This window comes from Leptosomus discolor, chromosome 6 (genome assembly GCF_034619465.1).
Source record: "Leptosomus discolor isolate bLepDis1 chromosome 6, bLepDis1.hap2, whole genome shotgun sequence".
Lineage (NCBI taxonomy): Eukaryota > Metazoa > Chordata > Aves > Leptosomiformes > Leptosomidae > Leptosomus > Leptosomus discolor.
The window spans coordinates 8,405,376-8,424,481 of NC_141396.1; the positions used below are offsets into that span (position 1 = coordinate 8,405,376).

At 41.7% G+C, this 19,106-nt stretch overlaps 1 protein-coding gene across 1 annotated transcript; it reads right to left on the minus strand.

Annotated features, from left to right (window-relative positions):
* Window positions 1-1,192: 1,192 nt before the first annotated feature.
* On the minus strand, window positions 1,193-17,991 carry LOC104353054 (inactive pancreatic lipase-related protein 1). The gene is made up of 12 exons (XM_086466861.1): window positions 17,943-17,991; window positions 15,989-16,143; window positions 15,367-15,492; window positions 13,072-13,206; window positions 11,885-11,993; window positions 8,782-8,901; window positions 8,419-8,538; window positions 6,878-6,996; window positions 5,665-5,794; window positions 4,436-4,547; window positions 2,509-2,676; window positions 1,193-1,256 (listed from the first exon to the last, which is right to left on the minus strand). The coding sequence occupies exons 1-12, from the start codon at window positions 17,989-17,991 to the stop codon at window positions 1,193-1,195; spliced, it is 1,407 nt and encodes a 468-aa protein (XP_086322987.1).
* Between the last annotated feature and the right edge of the window lie 1,115 nt (window positions 17,992-19,106).

Below are 19,106 nucleotides of genomic sequence, written 5' to 3' on the forward strand. Positions count from 1 at the left end.
TAGTCCTTTTTCTACTTTTTACATCCTCCTCTCCCTCCCATCACAGAATGCGATGAATTAATTAAACTGCTTTTTCTTCTGTGTTAGCAGAGTAGTGCTCCAACATGAAATAAATTGGTTTCAACCTCCACTGCTCTAAGGGGAATCCAAAGCCTTGCTAGAGGGTTGATGTCCTTCTGGACATCTTGGGGGTGGAAAGGTTACGAGTCACACAGAGAGGCAGAAAGAGCAGAGTACCCCAGTCTGAGGAACTTTGAGAGAAACTGCTGAAGAGAAAAGGGCCCAAGGAGTGCCAGATCTCCAGACCCCAGCAGTTCTGTGGGTTTTTTTCAGTGAGGATGGTGTTCCTCTGGCAGCAGAGGAGAAGCAGCCTGCGGCTGAGGGGGCTGAGACAGGGTTACACAGGGATGTAAATGAATTTGTGAACAGTCCACACTTCAGCTGAATGTGTTTACCAAAAAGCAAGGAAAGGAGGACTCCCTCATTGCATTACCTGTTTTGACCACATCATCTGGCAGTTTTGTTCAAGACTGAGGGCCAGCATATGGGATTTCAGGACACTGGTGATTATTCTGATCATAAGCATTTTAGTGGAACTTCACTAACATTTGAAATTTGCTATGCAGCTTCCTCAAATTCCTTCTGTCCAGATCGCATCCTAAAACTTAGTTCAGCATGAACACACCAAAACACATTACAAGTTCCCATCATGTTCACTGTTCCATTTCTCACAGACAATTAAAATTAGACTTCTGTCCTCCTTTTGTAATGACTTGCCCTCCTGCCTCCATTTCATCTTTATCTCATGCTAATTCTGGGCTTAGCTTTCAGCTTGATTAAGAACATTAACTTCCTTAATCCTCTCCTACTCACAAGCAGGTCTGCTTTCCCTTGGTGCTGCCCAGGAGCCACTATGCAGATTCTGTTACCTGCCCCCTTTCCTCCTCTTGTCTGAAATTATTTTGGAACAGGCTGAAATCAGGGGGAATTTTTCAGCAGGCTCATTCACTCCTAAAGCTACTCTAAAAACTTTGTCTGTAGAGAGATATCTGCAGACTTAACCCCCACCTCCCAAACCAGCAAAAACCCCAACACATGTCACCAGTATTATCACTGCAATGACTGCAGACTCCAGTGTTTTATGCATGACTAGATTTATTGGAAGTGGGTTTTTGGGCATCTGCATGTGCTGTTAGCAAGGAGTAAGTGTTTGCAGAACATCCTCCCTCACCGTCTCGGAACCACAGAAACGGAATCTGAAGGGAAAAAAACGAACAAAACAAGCGCCTTGAGTCATCAGCATTTGTTGAGATGATACGAGTGGATTTGTTTTAATGTAACTCAACCTGCTTTGTCATTTGGCACAACTGAACACAACATACTTTGAGCTCCTACGTTTGAAGTAGTACTGCTGGGGAAAGCACTGATTGACTGTATTCACTCTGGTTCATTGCCTGCTTGCTTTTAGTTCTACAGTTTGGTTTTTTTGTGGTTTTTTTTTTTTTTCCCCCCAGATTTTGTTCTACCATCACTACATAGATGGTCAAAACCACTTGTGGAAAGGCCATAAGCCAACAGAAGGATGAGCGTCTATCTACAGGAATACATTTCATCAGCCATGTGCTTTGGTGAATAGGAACTACAACGGCACTTGACCTCTGCTTAAAGGTAATGCTGCTAGGCTGTAATCATTTTGCTTTCGTTGAAACTGTTACCATCTCCCACGTTGTCTTTTAAGTGATGGCATTTTAATTATGAATTCGTATAAGAGTCTAAAACACGTACTGTACCTCCTCTTCTAGATACCCCATCATGGGGTGGGTAAAACAAAATAATTGATCAAGCAAATGAGGGAGTCAATTTTAAAAAGTCCAGGAAAATGAGTAAAACTGGATCAGTAAATCATACTTCTATAATATGAATCTCCAAGCCATATTCCACAAAGCTGAGAGAAATCAATTTTAGCCTCTTTCCCTCAACTGTATGTGCAGCCTTTTAAGTGCAGCTTCCAAGGGTCAGTCTTGCTCACTGGAAGGGTAGGCTTGTTATCACCATCCTCTTTTACCAATCATAATCTCAGGGACCATCAATATAAACGGAAAACTTCTGCTGGTTCCCGCTGGCAGCGAATCAGACATCCTGACACAAGCTCAGGCACAGATAACCAGTTCTTGTGGATGGCAGGAGCTTGGCAAGAATGATGCTGATAATCCAAGCCAGCACTGATTTTTCTCACCCAAAGAGTGGCATAGCAAGTTTGCTCTCCTGAAGTCTGGAAATATTTCAAGTTTTTCTTTGAAGTTATTTAAGGCAAAGGGTTGAAGTGGTAGTGAAATGAACTATGGATGAACAGTGTCTTGAAAGGAAAGAAATAAAAGGTTTTCTTGAGAGTGCTTTTTTTCTAACGTTTTAAATAGCTTTTCTTGTGGAGATGCTTTTACCCCACGTATAATTTTGTCACCTATCTTCCCAAGTATCTTTCATGATTTCCACAATGGATTTACTTACTCTTTTCCATTTTCTCCAGATTGTACTGTGATAGTTGCAGCTCCTAGTTTAGGAAGAGTTGGATTTATCCAGTTGTTATTCCAAAGAAATTTAACTTTTGTAACTGTTCCAACGTTAACTTCTGAATCAATAAAGCCTGTGTGAGTGTCGTCGGGTTTGAGGGTTCCCCTGTGGAAAACAACATTTTATGGATGTGAGGCGTGCTAGCATTTAATATTAAGTACCAGTCCTGTTAACTGATTGGCTGTGGTAGCAAGCGACTAGCAAGTTAGCAGAGAGACAATGTTTAGCTTATAATACAGTAACAACATTATTGCCAAATTTTGACGTAATTCATCCCAAATCAGGGTTTGTCAGAAGAAGCAAAGGCAGGTAGGCCTGATGTCCTGCAGCCACACTTCACAATCAAGACCCAATTGCAGGACAATCCCTGTGGAGGAGGTAGAGCTTGCTCCCTCTTGCTCATGTAGGCAGGGTTTTTTCACATTAATTTAATATTAATTTATTTGTATGGTACAGATGCTGGATTTGTGTGGGATAGAGAGAAATATTATTCACCAGCTGTTCAGCCTGGCTCTGTGGTAAAGATTCCCACACTGGCAGCACCGTGGCTGAGTCAAATGTGCATCTGCTCTTGGGTAACTGTAGTTTATAATCTGGCTACTTATTTCATGTTGCATCAAAATAGCAAGCTCTAAATGGCAGCCGTTTGAGCCTGGTAATGGCTTCAGCTACTGTGTCCCACTGAATATGAGCCCATGCTTCTCTGATCCTCTTCTTTTCCCCCTTCCCACCCCCATGCTCTGAAGGTGAAAGGCTACTTTCTTAAATTTACCCCTACTGTATGAAGTCAAGAGACATTTGAATGTGTGGTGCCTTTATCACTGCAGAACTGTTACTGTATTCATGACTTGAGAGATACAGGAGGGGGAAAAAAAAAAAACAGCAGAGGACTGAGCAGAACCACCCAGAAGAAACCTCTACAGCTTGAACAAGCTTCATGAGAAAGACAGGATTTTTATTCCTTCCCCTAGCTCTGCACTTTCTCTTTCACCTGCCTTCAGAGGAGGATGTTTACTCAATATTAAGACTTATGGGAGAGGAGGTAATGAGAGACAGGACAGCATCCCTTTGCCTTTTTTGTTTTGTTGCTGGATTCGTGGTGGTGCCTGGTAGGTTAGAGTAAGATTTCCTGGGGGGAAAAAAATGTTCAGTCCCAGCAGTTGAATTGACACAGGCCCTGCGAATGGCACCTAGAGAGTGCTGGAGTGCATTCAGCACTGGCAGGCGCATCTCGGGTGAATGCACGGGTGGCTGCAAACTGGGATCAGCTCATAGCAAACACCTGCTGCCAAGTGTGAAGATGTGAAATCCCTCTTGGAAAAGTGGAAGTGACATAGTTCTCAATAAAAAAAAACAAAACCAAAAACCAAACCCCAAAACCCACATCAAAAATGCCTTCTCCCTATTTTTCATCATTTCAGATCTTTTAGTTGAAACAAGAAAAATGCAAATGAACAAAACCACATGAGGCAAGCGAGCAGCTTCAGTACAAGCAGGCAAAGTTATGAGCAACAAAGTAGATTTTTATACAGTAAATCATGAGGTGACTTTAGCTGTAAGCAGCTGTAGCAGCAACAATTTGCAAGCCTGTGAGAGACAAAAAGATCGGAACTCTGCTAGTGTAGATCCAGCAAGACATTAGTGGGGCAGCAAACAAGCGACACTTAATTCTATCGTTTTAAAATCCTGCATTCCAACCTTCTCCCTTCAAATGTAAACCCAGAGTAAGTGAGCATTGGCTCTATTTACGTGAGGGGTAGAACTTGATCTCTAAAATAAGACCGATTTAAACAGAAATATTAATTAAAAACATTAATTAAATGTTCTTGAAGAGAAGTTTCCTTTATATTAAATTTTAACTTACTCAACAATCTGATGCTGTCTTGTGTTCCCACCACTTCCATACAGGGCAATATTTACATATCCTTTTACTTTACTCTTTCCGGAGAGGGTCACAGTTACTTTGTACCTCCAAACTACACAGAAGAAATACAGTAAGTCAGCTTGTGCCCAAGGAAAAACAGTCTCCAAAATACCAAGTATTGGGTTTTTTTTTTTTTTGTCTGTACACTGTAGTTGAAAGAAAAAGAACATTATCACTGCCCTTCACTTTCAGCCTAAGGCTACATCACAGCTGTCTGGACTCAAAGGGGTTGACACAATGCTCTCACACATGAATCTTGGTGCCTGTTGTTCTTCCTTGGGTTATAACAAGGCAAAACAAATACAAAACACCAGTGAGTCAGATCTGTCATTATGCCCTAATGAGGTCAACATGAGAAATGGGTAGACAGAAAAAAAAAAAAAAAAAAAAGGTTGGCCGTAACACAGTAAACACAATATAGACGTCAGCATTTTGACCATCAAGGTTTTCATATACAGTGAAGTTGGAAAGGAGGAGGTGTTAGGAATAAATACTGATACCTCTCAGAATATAAGCAGTGCAGAGGTAGCGTAAAAAAATTCCAAACCTCAAGAAAAATAATTTCTATGGGTGGAAACTTTCTTTTAGTACACAATTAGCAAAACCAGCTCTTCTCCCTCTGATTCTTGTTTACAAAGGTAAAGGAAGAACCATCCTGTGAGAGCTGACATTTAGGATAACTTAGGTTGCAAAGGTGGTCATCTGTCCTGTCCGCTTCTCAGAGCAAGGCCAGCTGTGATCGGCTCGCGCTTGGTCTTTGTCAAATGGAGTTTTGAACATCTCCAAAGATGAAGATTTCCCTGCTTCTCTAGACCCCTCTTCCTGCATTTCACCGCTGTCATTGTGACAGTAATTTTCATACTATTTAATAAGAAATTCCCTTTCTGCAGCTTCTGTGTGTTGTCTGTCCTCGTTTCTCCTTGCACCTTGTAGTCCAGTCCACTAAGCATCTCAGTGATCTCCACTATACAGTTTATCAGCGTTTTTCTTGTGCTGGAGGGCCCAAGATTGGGCACTGGTATTGGAGCAAAAGAGGAAAAGTCATGAAGGACTGAAGAACCATTGCACTGGTATGAGATCTGTTTGTCTGTTAAAATTATTTGTAAAACAAGAAAATAAAAAGGTTTTTTTACAAGGAGTAGGTAGCAATGGAAGCAGTTGAAACTCACGAGCAAAATCCTTGGCCTCTCCAGTATTCAGGTAAAGTTTCACAAAATTGCTCTTAATTGTTCCTTTGAATTTGTCTGCATAATGACCCATATTTGGGCATCCCTCTTGTGGGCATGGGAAACAGGTACCCTAGTGAAAAGTTATATATGTTAGTAAAATTAGCCAGCCAGCCAAGAAAAAATATTAGTCATAGGACTTATTTTTAACATACCCACCAAACTGGCCCTGTATCACAGCAACAATGAATTTCAAGTAACTCTTTCTGTCGCTTGAGAAAGATCATATAAACTAGCCAATTTTCTCAAAGGCTGTTATTTTTCAGGGCTATGTGTTTTGTCTTGGGCCATTTAGATCAATCCAGCCACATCCTTGTGTAGTGTTGAACTGGAGCAGGGAGGTTGTGTGCTTCCCAGCAATTGATGAGAAAGAATAATGTCTCCTTATACCTTCAGGTTGGGTCAAGAAAGGCTTTGTCTTAAAAACAAAGCTCATTCTTGTCATGAAAGCAGCTTTCTACTACGCTGACAGAAGGAGGTAGTCACCTTCTTCCTAAGGGATCTGAGAGGTGTGGTCTCTATCACCTGCTCAGAATGTGTAAAGGTCAATCTAAGCACTAAGTTTATACCTCTGTCTGTAGGATGTGATGAGCCCATCACATTTCTGCTACTCTTAGGCTGTAATTCCCTGTCTCCCAGCCTGGGACAGGGAAAGGCTTCCAGACCTTGATCCGTAAACCATTGTGCTTTGTCCATGAGACCATCTTAAGTAACCAAAGTATTTCGACCCATCAGGTCATCACATATTATTTTACTTCTTGTTGTTTTGAAAAGATGACATTTAAGCTGTGTTTGAAAGCTCACCTGCTGCAGTGTGGGATTCCACTCCTTGCTGTTTGATAAATACATTTGGTGAGTCCAGAGACAGGCTGTCCTCCTTACCTCTTCTGCAGTTCGATGCTGTGGAGCAGGCCTGGGGAAGCCACACTGTCTCCAGTAGTTCCTCAGGGCTGATCACATCAGCAGAGACCCAGAGATGTCCCTGGTTTGGTTTTGCCTTTTCCTACTTTGACCCATGTCAGCCACACAAGCTATAATACTTTAGAATGTCTGGCACTTCTCTTTTACAGATGCATTCATTGGGTGCGAGCTAGCAACAACACATTGAATTTCAGAAGTACAGATTTTTGATACTGTCTATCTGAGAAATACTTACTGATTCAAAAACATCGTATGAAGCACAAGAATAGCCTAGAAATCCATCGGGGTAGAGAATACTGTCAGAGTAATACTTGTAACTCCGCAGATGATTGCAAGCCACAAAGTCCCGAGTTCCTGTGAAAAGATGCTCCCAGGTTAGTTCTTCCCTTCTGTTACCATTCCAGGAAAGATAGTGGCACAGCCCTTGGGATGCATCATTCCTCTTCAAAAGCCTCGTCACAATTCTTGGAGTGTCAAACGTAAGGTTTGAAGCTTGCTTTTGCAATGAATCGATGCTCTAAGGAATGTCACTGACTCAACAGGTATAAAATGCAAACTGAAATGCTTTGAGAAGACTGACCGTGCAGCTCAGCTCAGCTCTTGCCCGCCCCTCCCCTTCTCTCACAAACACTTATTCAAGCAATCTGACCGAGTTTCACAATGGAAATGAGAACTGCGTGAAGCAGGTCTTTTGTAGGCAACAGTTACATTACCATAACAAAAGAAAACCAAATGAAAAGTATTTAACAGTGAACTTCCTAGGGCAATGCTGATTTGCTCCAGCTGAGGACTTCAAAACAAAACTATTATTATTTGGGGGTGCTTAAGGAAGGGGGAATCTTAAAATTAAAATAATGAATATATTATTTTCCTTTGTATTGCCTTTATTTTCCTGACTTTAGGTTAAAAAGAAGATCATATAAAACACACTTATTTCTTTGTGCTTTAATTCCCCATTATTGATAACAAGTTTACTCTATCAAAGAAAAAAAAACAAAACCAGAAAGAAAAACTAATGCCTTCAGCTGTGTTGAATAAAACCTGGAGAAAAAACCTAATTATCACAAATAAGTTAATGGATTCTCAGAGTTTAAAGTTTTTGCAGTAATATAAGAAAGAGCTCAGATAATACATGGAAAAATCTCTACAGTAGAAATCTTGGTTTGCTTCTTTTAATGTTATGTGCAATTTAACTTTATAAGGACACAGAAATTTTCTAATACTTAGTACTTTTATTAGAACCATGTAAACCAACAAAGAACAGTGTGTTTGAGCTGATCTTTTTTTAGCTGACTAAAAATAGACACAATGACATGGCTTTAATGCAATGCAGATTGCATTAGGTAATAATAAAAAAAAATTAATTGCTCTGTCTCAGAAGAATTGCAGCTGAAGACAGCCCAACAGAAGTAGCTGCGAGCATCGTGCCCTACTCCACCCAGCACAGCTGCTGGGCAACTAAACAGAAACAAAGGAAATGTGTTGTTACAGACCTTCAAAATTTTTGGCACAGTTTCAGTAACTTTTGTTTCTGCTATTAGATACTTTAGAGGAGGCATATTTTCCAGAGGCAGCTCTTTGTCTTGTTTAATTTTGAATAAGCTCTGGAAAATGCTGTGTTTTGAGTATATTAACAGCTTCACTTGCACTCTACAGCTGGCACTGCTGATGGACACACCGAAAGCTAACGTAAAACACCTGAATTAAGAAAAGTTGACTTGTTATATTGGGAGGGGTGACCTTCCCCTGAATTCGTAATGTAATCAATGTACCTACCTTCCCAGATGCCGTCGAGATCCACGATCTGTGAAATAGCGTTCTTCCCGCAGCCTGGCATTTGCTCCCCTCCATTTGGGTAAAAGTCAAGATGTCCTATAGCTGGTCTTATGCCAAAACCTGAAGCATTTAAAGCAGGGGTAAGCACATGTTAAGTTAATGTTGTCTTGTACCTAGAGCTGCTGGCTTGAAGTTTGTCTGTGCTTGGTATTTTAGGGTACGAACTGTTAGTGTCCAGCATAGTATATTTGTTCTGTGCCTGTGCACCACCCAGCGCAACCGAGTCTTGATGAATGATTGGGAAACTCAAGTGCCACAGGCCACAAATAATTCGGTAGTAATACAGCAGAGCTGAATACTCACCTAGGTAGGGGATCGTGGGAGCCGAATCTGTATGGATAACATCAACAAACTCTGCATCAGACTTATCCAGTCTGACTTCAATTGGAGTGCCTTGAAAATAAGGTTGAGCAGGGTCCAGTCCTGAAAGAAAAAACTAGTATTACGTATAGTTAAAGAAATATATATGTACATAATAATATGTATGGTTGTCTGTAATGAACATCACATATATCGTTGCCTGTGGTAGCTTATGTCTAAGTAGTATAGGCATTAATAAAATGATGATGTGTGCTCTCTCTTAACAAGTGGCTTTTCTCCCAGGAAGGAGAAACAATTACCTGTGCGAAGCCTATTAAATTTTACTGATTTACATCAATATTGAATTCCAGCACTCAGATATAACTGTTTGGCTTATTTTATTTTTATTTTTTTAATTTAAATTCCCTTTCATACTGCCACTCAAATTGAGGTTGCTGTGTCTGCATCTGATCTATCTGCATGCTTTCTAGAGTACCTTGTTTGAGAGTACTCAGACAGGAATTGTCGCTGATAGCCCTCTGTGTGCTTCGGGGTGTTGAAAGCAGCCAGCCTACTTCTGGCTGCAGTCAGATTTTTGGAAAAACAACTAGTTTTGAAGTGAAAACGTGTGCTTTTGATCTTATCAGAAAACAGAACTAATTTGCTTCCCAAATTGCTGCCACAATTTCAGGAGCTTGTAAAGTCTTGCAAATGGCACCATTTTTGCTGCCTTATGTTTGCATCTCTTGTTGTCCCTGGGTAGCAGATTCGGTTTTGCTTTTCGACTGAATTTTATAGCCTATTAGTCCAAGCTTCACCAAGTCTGAAATCCCTGAGGAAAAGTAACAATTGAAAGGGGCTGTGTTAATAATATCCAAAATTGACTTTTATGTGTGAAGCGTCACTCTGCTTGATGCACACTGCCCTTGGCACTGCCTGCACGGTGAATAAGGAGATCAAGCCCACATCTTTAAACTCGGAAAGTGCTGAACATGTTAAAACAATGCTGAAGAATGCAGGCTGCAAGGTGCGAGTTACCTGCATTTTGAGAAAGGGGTGGTCTGACTGCAAGTTTAGCTGATAATGCCTCTTTTCAGTTTTGTTCTGTGGGAGAGTATTGGAGGTTTTTAAATGCTCGAAATGGCATCTCTGCTTTGTGAGGTCTCTGGAATAACTTTTACAGAAATGAATTCGTATTGCAATAGATATGCCTATTTGATTGCCATTTGCTTTTTTAAAGAGTCAGTCAAACGTTTTAAGAAAGATGAGGGCTATCCCTTGAAGAACAGTCAGAGATATGGCGAGTGGTTATGTGGAGGCTCTGTTGCACTGATCCTCCTGCTGCAGGCAGAGGCAGCCTGTGCTTCCACGGAGCTTCACTTTGCCTCTCGAGCGTATGCATTTTCATCACTTATGTCTGGCAGCGTGCAAAATGGTTCCTTCAAGAGTCATTTGCTCTCAGCTAGCGTGGGTAGAGAGCAGATTACAAGCCAAAAGATGCTGAAAAATGAAAACTTGCTGTTGGATCAAAGGGAAAATGAAAATGCTTCTGGCCAATAGTCACAGAAGCTCTATCCATTATATCTTGCAAGACACAGACACTATTTATGGGACCAGTGGAGGATGTCCAGAGTCTGCATATTCGGAGCAACATGTGGCCAGCTATAAAATAAACCAGAACCTAAAATGTCTTCTCTGAAAGTATTGAACAGCAAAACCTGGCTCAGCAGTAGAGAGAGGCTTCCTCACTTTCTCAGAGCACAGACTGTGTAACTCAGGACAGGGAAAGACAACAGGGCAATTCAGTGCTGGGGAGGTGAAAACTGAATCATTGCAGCTGACTGAAAACTAAGAGAACATCATATTCCTTAAACATATCTAAACTCAGAAGGGAGCACTTAAAAGGGACAGGCTATTACTTAGGAACAGAGTGAAAATGTGGGGGCACTTCCTGATCAGTCAGCTCTGACATTAGCTGGAAACTAAGAGTGGGCTCATGCAGCTCACACTCTTATAGGTTGTATAGACACAATGCCTGTGATTTCCCTCAGGAAAAAGAAAAGAGGTGATGACGGGGGAATTCACTTGAAATCTGACTCTTTCTTTAAGTATGAGTGCAGTTTACTAGTAAGTCTACTTGAATCTGGACAGATGATATCATCCTATGCCACTTAATTTTTTCTGACAAGGAAATAAAGAAACTTAGTGTATCAACCGTTAAGTGAAGAAATGAAAATTTAGAAAGTTTACTGGAAATAAAAAAAAAAGGAAAAAGATAATTTAATTATTGAGTTACTCTACTAGGTGAGAAGTTTATGTAGACATAGCAAAGCAAGGTGATAATGAGTGATACATCAGGAAGGTTAGCCTATTGCTTCTAAACTGTCAGGTTTAATCCATCCTTTTCCGGAAAATTATGTTTGTTAGCAAAGCCACAGTACAAAAATAACTAACTGCTCACTGTCGTGCTGCTTCTAGCATGCTTTGGAGGGACTTGCAAGCAGTAGATGATGTGCATCAGATGTACTGCTATATTCCAGGCCAGATTAATGAATGATGAAAATGGCAGGAGAAAAACTGCTAGGACAAGGAAGGTAGAGATTACTCTCCTGGTCTGTTTTATTACATTAGTGTTCAACAAATCGTTATGAAAAACAATCACGGCAGCTAAAGCTGGTTCTGGTTGGATGTTATTGTGAGTTTGTTTTTAGTAGTGTCAGCGGAAAATCATTATGTTACAGCATCACTTCTGTCTGAGCAGTAACACTACTAGGTTGAAGCACCAGAAAGCAAGCTCTGTAGAGATTGCCCCACCCATTGACGTGTCTCAGCAAGTCAACTGATGTATTGCAGGGGGCCTTCTGGCTCTGTGAGCTGTGTGAAGCCTTTCCTTTGCTGTGTAAACACACACAAGCAAAATAATCATCACACTGACTTTTCTCACACTGACCAGGGCACTGCTCCTCGGTGTACTGTGAGAAGAGGCTAAGTTTTATAATGTCCTAATTACCCTTGACTAAACTACAGCCCACAGTCGGATACAGTCGTAAGAGAAAATGAACAGCCATGTTTTGTTAAGCAGTGGTGTCTTTAGTCACTGACTTACCAGTTATTCTTCCAATCCCCGGCAGCCTCCTGCCAGCCTCACCTGCCACATGTGCTCCAAGGCTGTGGCCAATTATGTGGACATTGGCTGGAGAGTATCCGTAATTTTGCTGAGAAAATAGCAATGTAAAAAATTACTATATCTGTTTTCATCAGCAACAGGGAAAGTAAAAAGGAGCTGAAAAACTACTTTTAATTTGACTACAGACTCAGGAACTCCTATAGGATTTCAGCATCTCTTTGCCAGTTTAGGTACTTATGTTCAATACATAGATTTTTTTTCAAAACACCTTGTTCGAGTGCTGCCCTCATTTGAAGGCTGTTAAAACTCTAGGTAGCTCTGTCAATAGAGTCCTGAGAAGCTCTGTATCCATTTTACACCCTAGACCCATTAAGATTCATAGGATGCTTATCTAGCTTGCAAAATTCAGCCAGGCTGGAACTCTTAGTTACACCTGGCAGGTCAGGCACCACGTGCAGCTGGAGGAGATCATGGGAGGAGAGATGCCTTCAGCCTTTTTGGACAGTAATTCAGTGGCTGCAATGCAGATATAGAGAGTGAGACATGAGCCAGAACCCTTCTAGACCCATTGTGTTATCTGTTTAGGTACTTTATAGTTCTTTTATGGGAAATGAGTGTTGAAAGCACTTAAATTAAAAGAAGGCTTCAAACCAAGCATCATTTCCCATGTGAAGCTGGCTAAGAAGGGGAGCTTGTGGTACCTTCTGTAGATTTAGGCACTGTGCACAATGGCTTTCCCCTGAGGAAGCTGGGTCTTATTTGTCCTCAGGTGTTGTTGCTCATGGAGGGCAGTCCTCCACCGCTGCTGGCTGCCAGCTGGGTTTCTGGCATTCTTAAGAGCTGTTTGGTAGGTTATGTCTCCATGAAAAGGCAGTTTGCTCTGTCCGTTATTTCTGCACTCTTAAAACTACACAGCACTTTACATCTCTTAATATCTATGGAATAACTGTTTAGCTGTACTCTGGGGATGTCTTATAGAACTTCATATCCCTAAGTTGACTAACCCTGCTGTGATGACATAGTTCTCTGACTTAAAAAAAAAAAAAAAGTCTGTTTTTGGCACAACTTCTAAAATGACCACTGAGTAGAAGAAAATGTTTTCTGCTGAATCGTATTTCTTTCAAACCAGCATTATAACTATAGATTTATAGCCAGAAGATTCTTACCATAAGAACAGTTATAAAATAGGCTATTTCAGCACCCACGACACGGACATTGTTTGATGCCTGGGTGTACTGACATCTTGCACCTCTCTTCCAGTTTACGCAGATGCAGTTCACATCTTCCACAGTAAGCATTCTCTGTTTTGTAAAACAAAAGTGAAAACAAAAAGCCCCACAGTAAGTACAATCTGGAATTGATTCATGTTGCTTATTACAACTAAACTCGTAAATGTTGCATGAATTTATATGAGAACATTTTAAGAAACAGAACCTTAGCATATGTATGTGGCTGTGCCTGCTCACAGGTGTACGTGTGCTCACACAGTGCTGACATAGGGACACAACACTGAAGCAGGGTGGTATGCTGTAGTAACGGCCACACCGTCATTTCAAATACCCATAGCAGTATTTGTTGCAGAAGGGAAAACAACATAAATACTTTCAATTTCTAATTTTGGTCAAACTTTGTATGTAACAGTAAATAAGAGCTCTACTCATGTACTGATTCACTTAAGTAATTTAGAAGTACCTCTTGAACTCAAATTTAATTAGAACTTATATTTTTGATGATAAAAATCAGGAGCATTTTTCTGATACAGATTTGTAAGAAAGGGAGTGTCTTTTTATAAGAGGGTGGGTAAATTGCTGGTGTCAATGAATAGTCATTTCAGATTTATGGCTTTATTTGGGAATATGTATATAGAGGCAGCTACTGTATATTCTGCCACAGAATCTGAAGATTTGCTTTTCTCCTCTGAACTGGATTGTTGGGCTAAGTGTATTTTGCTCTAGCATCTTTGTTATATTTATTCTTCTTTGCTTTATGCTCAGACATTATACAGCATCCAAAAGAAGTTACAACTGGCAAAGGACAAAAAAGGCAATAGAAGTGTCTGTGGCTATGTGAGAAGTGGTGAAAATAAATATGCAGATAGGACTATTACTTAGTGGGAAGGAGAGTAAATAGCAGATAGATGTAGCAGGGCTGATGTAGTCACAATCCCATTTGCTCCCCTCTTTGCTGTAAAGATTCACTCACTTTTTTCTTTTTTTTTTTGAAATAAATAGGAGTGTTGAGATAAAACATGCACAACCATAATAAATGCCTCTACATCCTTGTGAAAATTGATCAAAAGAATTTAAGCAACTAGGTGAGGCAAAATGCCATTGTTGATTGTGAGGCTCTAGAAAAAAATAATCTCTATTTTAAGAGTGGAAAATGAGAGACTGAGAATTATAAAAACAACAATCTGCTTCTGATACTTTGAACAAATTATTAATCAACAAATCCAACAATCATTCTTCAATGTTCATAAAGTGATAACCAACATAGATTTTTTTTTTTCAACAAGAAACTCAAATAAATTAAATTTATTTTCTTTTGACCTAGTATCAAAGAGAAGCAGGTAACGGGGATGCAATGAATTTTAGCGGACTTTCACATTGTTTCTCGTAGTGTTCTCATAAGTAAAATAGGAATATAGAGTTTAAACAAAATTGTAGGTATGTGAATAGTTAGTTGAAAAAATTTATCCTAAAAGTGTTATATGCTGTCAGCTGGTATGTTACTCTGTGCTGTATGACTAGTGGCTTCCATTAGCTGCAGCTGCAATAGAAAGCATGTTTATAGGATCTGAGAAGACCACAAGCTGGAATTGCAACTTTGTATGGGGACAGGTTTAAGAAATAATTTGGGGAATTAGCACAAAAATCACTAAAGCAGAGTGCTTTACTTGATTTACTATCCATAGGAAGTTCTACATTGAAAGCTTTGTTCGAAATAATCCCCTTGAGGTCCCTTCTGGATGTACATTTCTATAGCTTTATTGCTTCTGTTAATGATCAGCCCATGTCCCCAGCCTCCAACAACGTGGCAGCCCATACACTTGTGACAGACTTTCCACATCTAGAGACCTCTCTTATCTGGAGAAATATGATGCAATAGTTATGAGTCTGCTGTTATAGCTGGGAACACCCTGGTTCCAAAGCAGTGTCTTGCTCCAGGGGTTGTGTTGTTTTTACCAAGAAAAAGGACACTACTTGAGCCAAATCCTGTTGTCACTCACTTCACTAAAGAGAAGAATTAAATGCATTTAACCTCATGCTTTTCCTCAAAGTGCAGAGCTACATATTTAGGTTGCTAACAATTGGAAAATGTGGCCTCTTCCCCCTTCTTATCGCTACAAGTAGCATGAAAGAAACTGGTTAGAAATGGGGAGAACAGACAGTTCATAGGAATGTGTTTATGAATACAAGCTAAGTACCTTCACAGGGACAGGATTTCCCTATGGTACCTACCTTGCACATGTCTGACAGCCAGTTTTCTTCTCCATCATCTACAAATCCGTGTGTGATAAATCTGGTTATCTTACTTGCATTAAAATTCGAGTACCCAATTGTCGCGGCATCAACTGCAGAGATCTCCTGTTGTAGGTATTAAATTAATAAACATTTAAATCTGCTTTCTGTAAATAGTTTACCAAAATTACAAAGACCTGAACTATACTCATCTGCACAGGAATTTAAAAGTTATGCAATGTTAAACTCATCCGCAAGTGTTCGCATGACTATAGCTTAAGGTTTGTATCTCTACTCAAAGCATGCTTTGACACACATCTTGGAGCAGCCGAGACTTTACTTTTAATGTGTTTTCATCTTATCTGTGGAAAAAAGTATTCAATGTTTTTAAAAATGCAGTTTCCCAGTACTTCTCAGTGGCCATACAGAGAATATGGAGGAAGGCTGGAGGAGGATGAGAGTTCTGCCCCAGAGACTCTGCCAAGGAGCCAGGAGATGTTGTCTCTTGAATAAAGTGGAGGTTTGGCCATTTCTAAGACTTTCCAGGAACACAGATGAAGTCCCTGTTCATCTACTCTTTTTGCATGTGATTTACCAATGTTTAAACCACGATAATTCTTACTTGAAAGACAGTAGGATTTTTCTTTGTGTACAGGATGAAGTGAATGTCTATTTTTTCTGGATCCCAGGGTAACTTATGGATTGGTCTTTCTGTAGTCCCAGACCATGGTATATCATCTGAGAAACATCCAAGCCTTTCATAGCAAACTTCTTTGCCTGTAGCACACAGATCAGATCAATAACATATGAATAAGCGAAGTAGTGGAGGAGGCTAGTTATTACTCACATCATCTTTGCTCTGGAGGTCTCTGTTTCGTGAAAATCCTATGGTTTACAGAAAGCAAAGACGAGCAGTTGCCCTCTCTCAGATCTTCAAAGGCTACAGTTTACCCCAAGGAAAGAAGCCACCCTGTTGCTCATCAATGAAGTATTCAGTGGACTTCCTCTGTGGGTATCCTGTACCATACCTTGGGTATCTTTCCCCAGCTGTGTTTTGCCTAAGGCAAAGACAGCTGATGAGTTTTCTCCTAATACCAAGTCAAGATATTGCAAATAATCAGTAATAACTTGAGACAGTGCTGAACAGCTGACTACATTGTACACAAGAAGTCTTACACTATACAAGCCAGTAGCTCCTGCTGAATATAAAGCTATACCCTTGTGCTGGGCTGGTGTCTGGCAGGGTTTTTGTAGCAGTGGGGGGGGCTACAGAGGTCACCTCTCAAAGAGGTTTCTAGAAGCTCCCCCGGCTCAAATTCAGACCTGTGTCTGGCCAAGGCCAGGCTAATCTGTGCCTCTGCGAATAATTCTCTTTAAGAGTGGAAAAACCTGTTGGGTAGGTTCTTTGTTGGTGAGCGCAAGAGAGGAGGAGGATGTGAGAGAAACAGCCCTGGGGACACCCAGGTCAGTGAGGCAGGAGAGGGGGAGCTGTGCCGGAGCAGAGGTTCCCCTGCGGCCCGCGGTGAGGTGGCATCCGAGCCCCTGCAGCCCCTGGAGATCAGCGGTGGCCCAGAGGTTGGCCTGCAGCCCACGGAGGGTAACGGTGGAGCAGATGCCCACTGCAGCTCATGGAGGACCCCAGGCCAGAGGAGCAGGGCCCGGGCCCGCAGCAGCCGTGGCTCCGAGGCAGCCCGCGCTGGAGCCGCCCGTCGGTGGGAGGGCGGCAGCCCCGGGAGGGACCCGCGCTGGGGGGTTCTGGGGAGCTGCGGCCCCGCGGGAAGGACTCGCGTTGGGGCAGTGGGTGGAGGAATGTCTGCTGGGAGAGGGACCCCGCGGTGGGGCAGGGGAGGGTGATAGGGCCCCTCTCCCCAAGGAGGAAGGAGCAGCAGGAACAACGTGTGACAGACGGACTGTGACCCCCGTTCCCTGCCCCTGAGCTGCTGGGGGGAAGAGGGAGCAGAGCTGAGCCCGGGAAGACTGGAGGGGTGGGGGGAAGGTGGTTTTGGGACCTGGTTGTATTTCTCATTATCCTCGGTGGTGGTGGTTGTTCATTAAATTGATGTTCTTTTCCCCCAAGTTGAGTCTTTCTCTTGCCCGGGACCATGACTGGTGAGTGAGCCCTCCCTGTCCTTGTCGAGCCTTTTGGTTGTATTTTCTCCTTCCCATCCCTCAGGGGTCGGGCTAGGGGTGAGCGAGCAGCTACGTGGGGCTTTGCTGCCGGCTGCATGGGCTCAAACTGCGACAGCCCATATTACACTGTCTTCACCCACTGCCCCCAGCTTTTTCACCATTTCTATCACTAAAGAAGAGTGCAACAAATTATTTCCTTGTTTGGTAGAGCAATAGCTTTGCTCTGAGATAGAAAACACCAGCATTTCTTGCATGCTTCTAGGGTGGGATTTCCAGAGTGAGGAAAAGGAAAGAACACACACTCACACTCGTCTCACCATTCTCGTATAGGAACGTGAAGTCTGTCATCTCAATCAGTAAGCTTTAAGGCATCATAGTGTAGAATAATATCTTACAAAATACTGCTGCATAGAAAGGCTATATAAATACTAACCCCATATGCTTACCTTCTGCTGCGCTGAGCAGGAATAGTGCAAGTTTCCAAAATCCAAGCATCTAGAACAGCAGAAAAAAGAAGGAGCTAGGATTTGCTAACCCGCTTAATCAGCAAGTGCACTTAGCTTTCTGGTGCTGAACTTTCTCAAGGCAAAAAGGGTGCTGTGCCTGTCTTCTCTGCAGTGTGTATCTATGACTGCTGCCTACGTCAGACATGTGAGAGTCAGCTCTATGTTTGCTTGCTCCCCTAGGGATTGTGGGGCTCCTAAATCTACTAAAGCATAGCTTAAATCCAGGGTGATTTTTGTCCTGTTGAGGCTACATTTCTAGTCGAATGTATAGTAGCTACATTAGAACAAGCATAAGGACACCCATGTGAGCTGCCGTTCCCCTTTACACTGCTGTGTCCTGGGAAGCCATACACCTGATGAGGCAAAAGGAAAAAACCCCAAACCCAGACTACTTACTATGCAGCCTTGAAGCTCCATTCACTAATGTGCAAACTTTGCATGTATTTTTTATAGTCTGCTTTATCGTTGGAAATGTTCCCAGAAAGATAGGAATATTTATTTCAGATTATAGTTTATAGCTAAGCTGGAAAACAAGTTTAATGGTTGGTTTCTCTGAAAGCTTCAAAACCCATGGACAGAGATTACTTGAATTGATGTGCTGGAGCCCAGAATAGGATTGGAGTTCCAGAGGCAGAGTAATTCACAGGCAGCAACATATCAGGAGTGGGACATTAAAGGGAATTATGTGGATCTGTGTGGCAGCACATTTAGGTGCTTGTCTTGGCTAGGAAGGCTTTTGTTTTTCATGTTGTGTAGTTGGGATGTAGGGGGTCTACTGGGGGAGTTAGTAGTGAACCACATAGTCTTTAAGCCCTTTCCCTTGTCTTGTGTCAAGTGACTCTGGATGCGGAATGCTCCTGTGCTTCTGGGTCTCTTGCGCTCATTTCCTGACATCAGCTCATTTTGGTGAAGCCTTATCCCTTTAAGAAAAGTTCTTAGTGGGCCTGGTATGTCTTTTCATAGTGAAAGAGTCTGACCTTCTCCTGGTGTCCTGTTTGTTTCCTTGTTGAAACAAGCAGATGTAGAAAGACTTGTCTACCCCTTTGGATCCTTTCTATATTGCCCATGTAACCCAAGTTTTGGGAAAGCCCTTCTCTGAGTGAT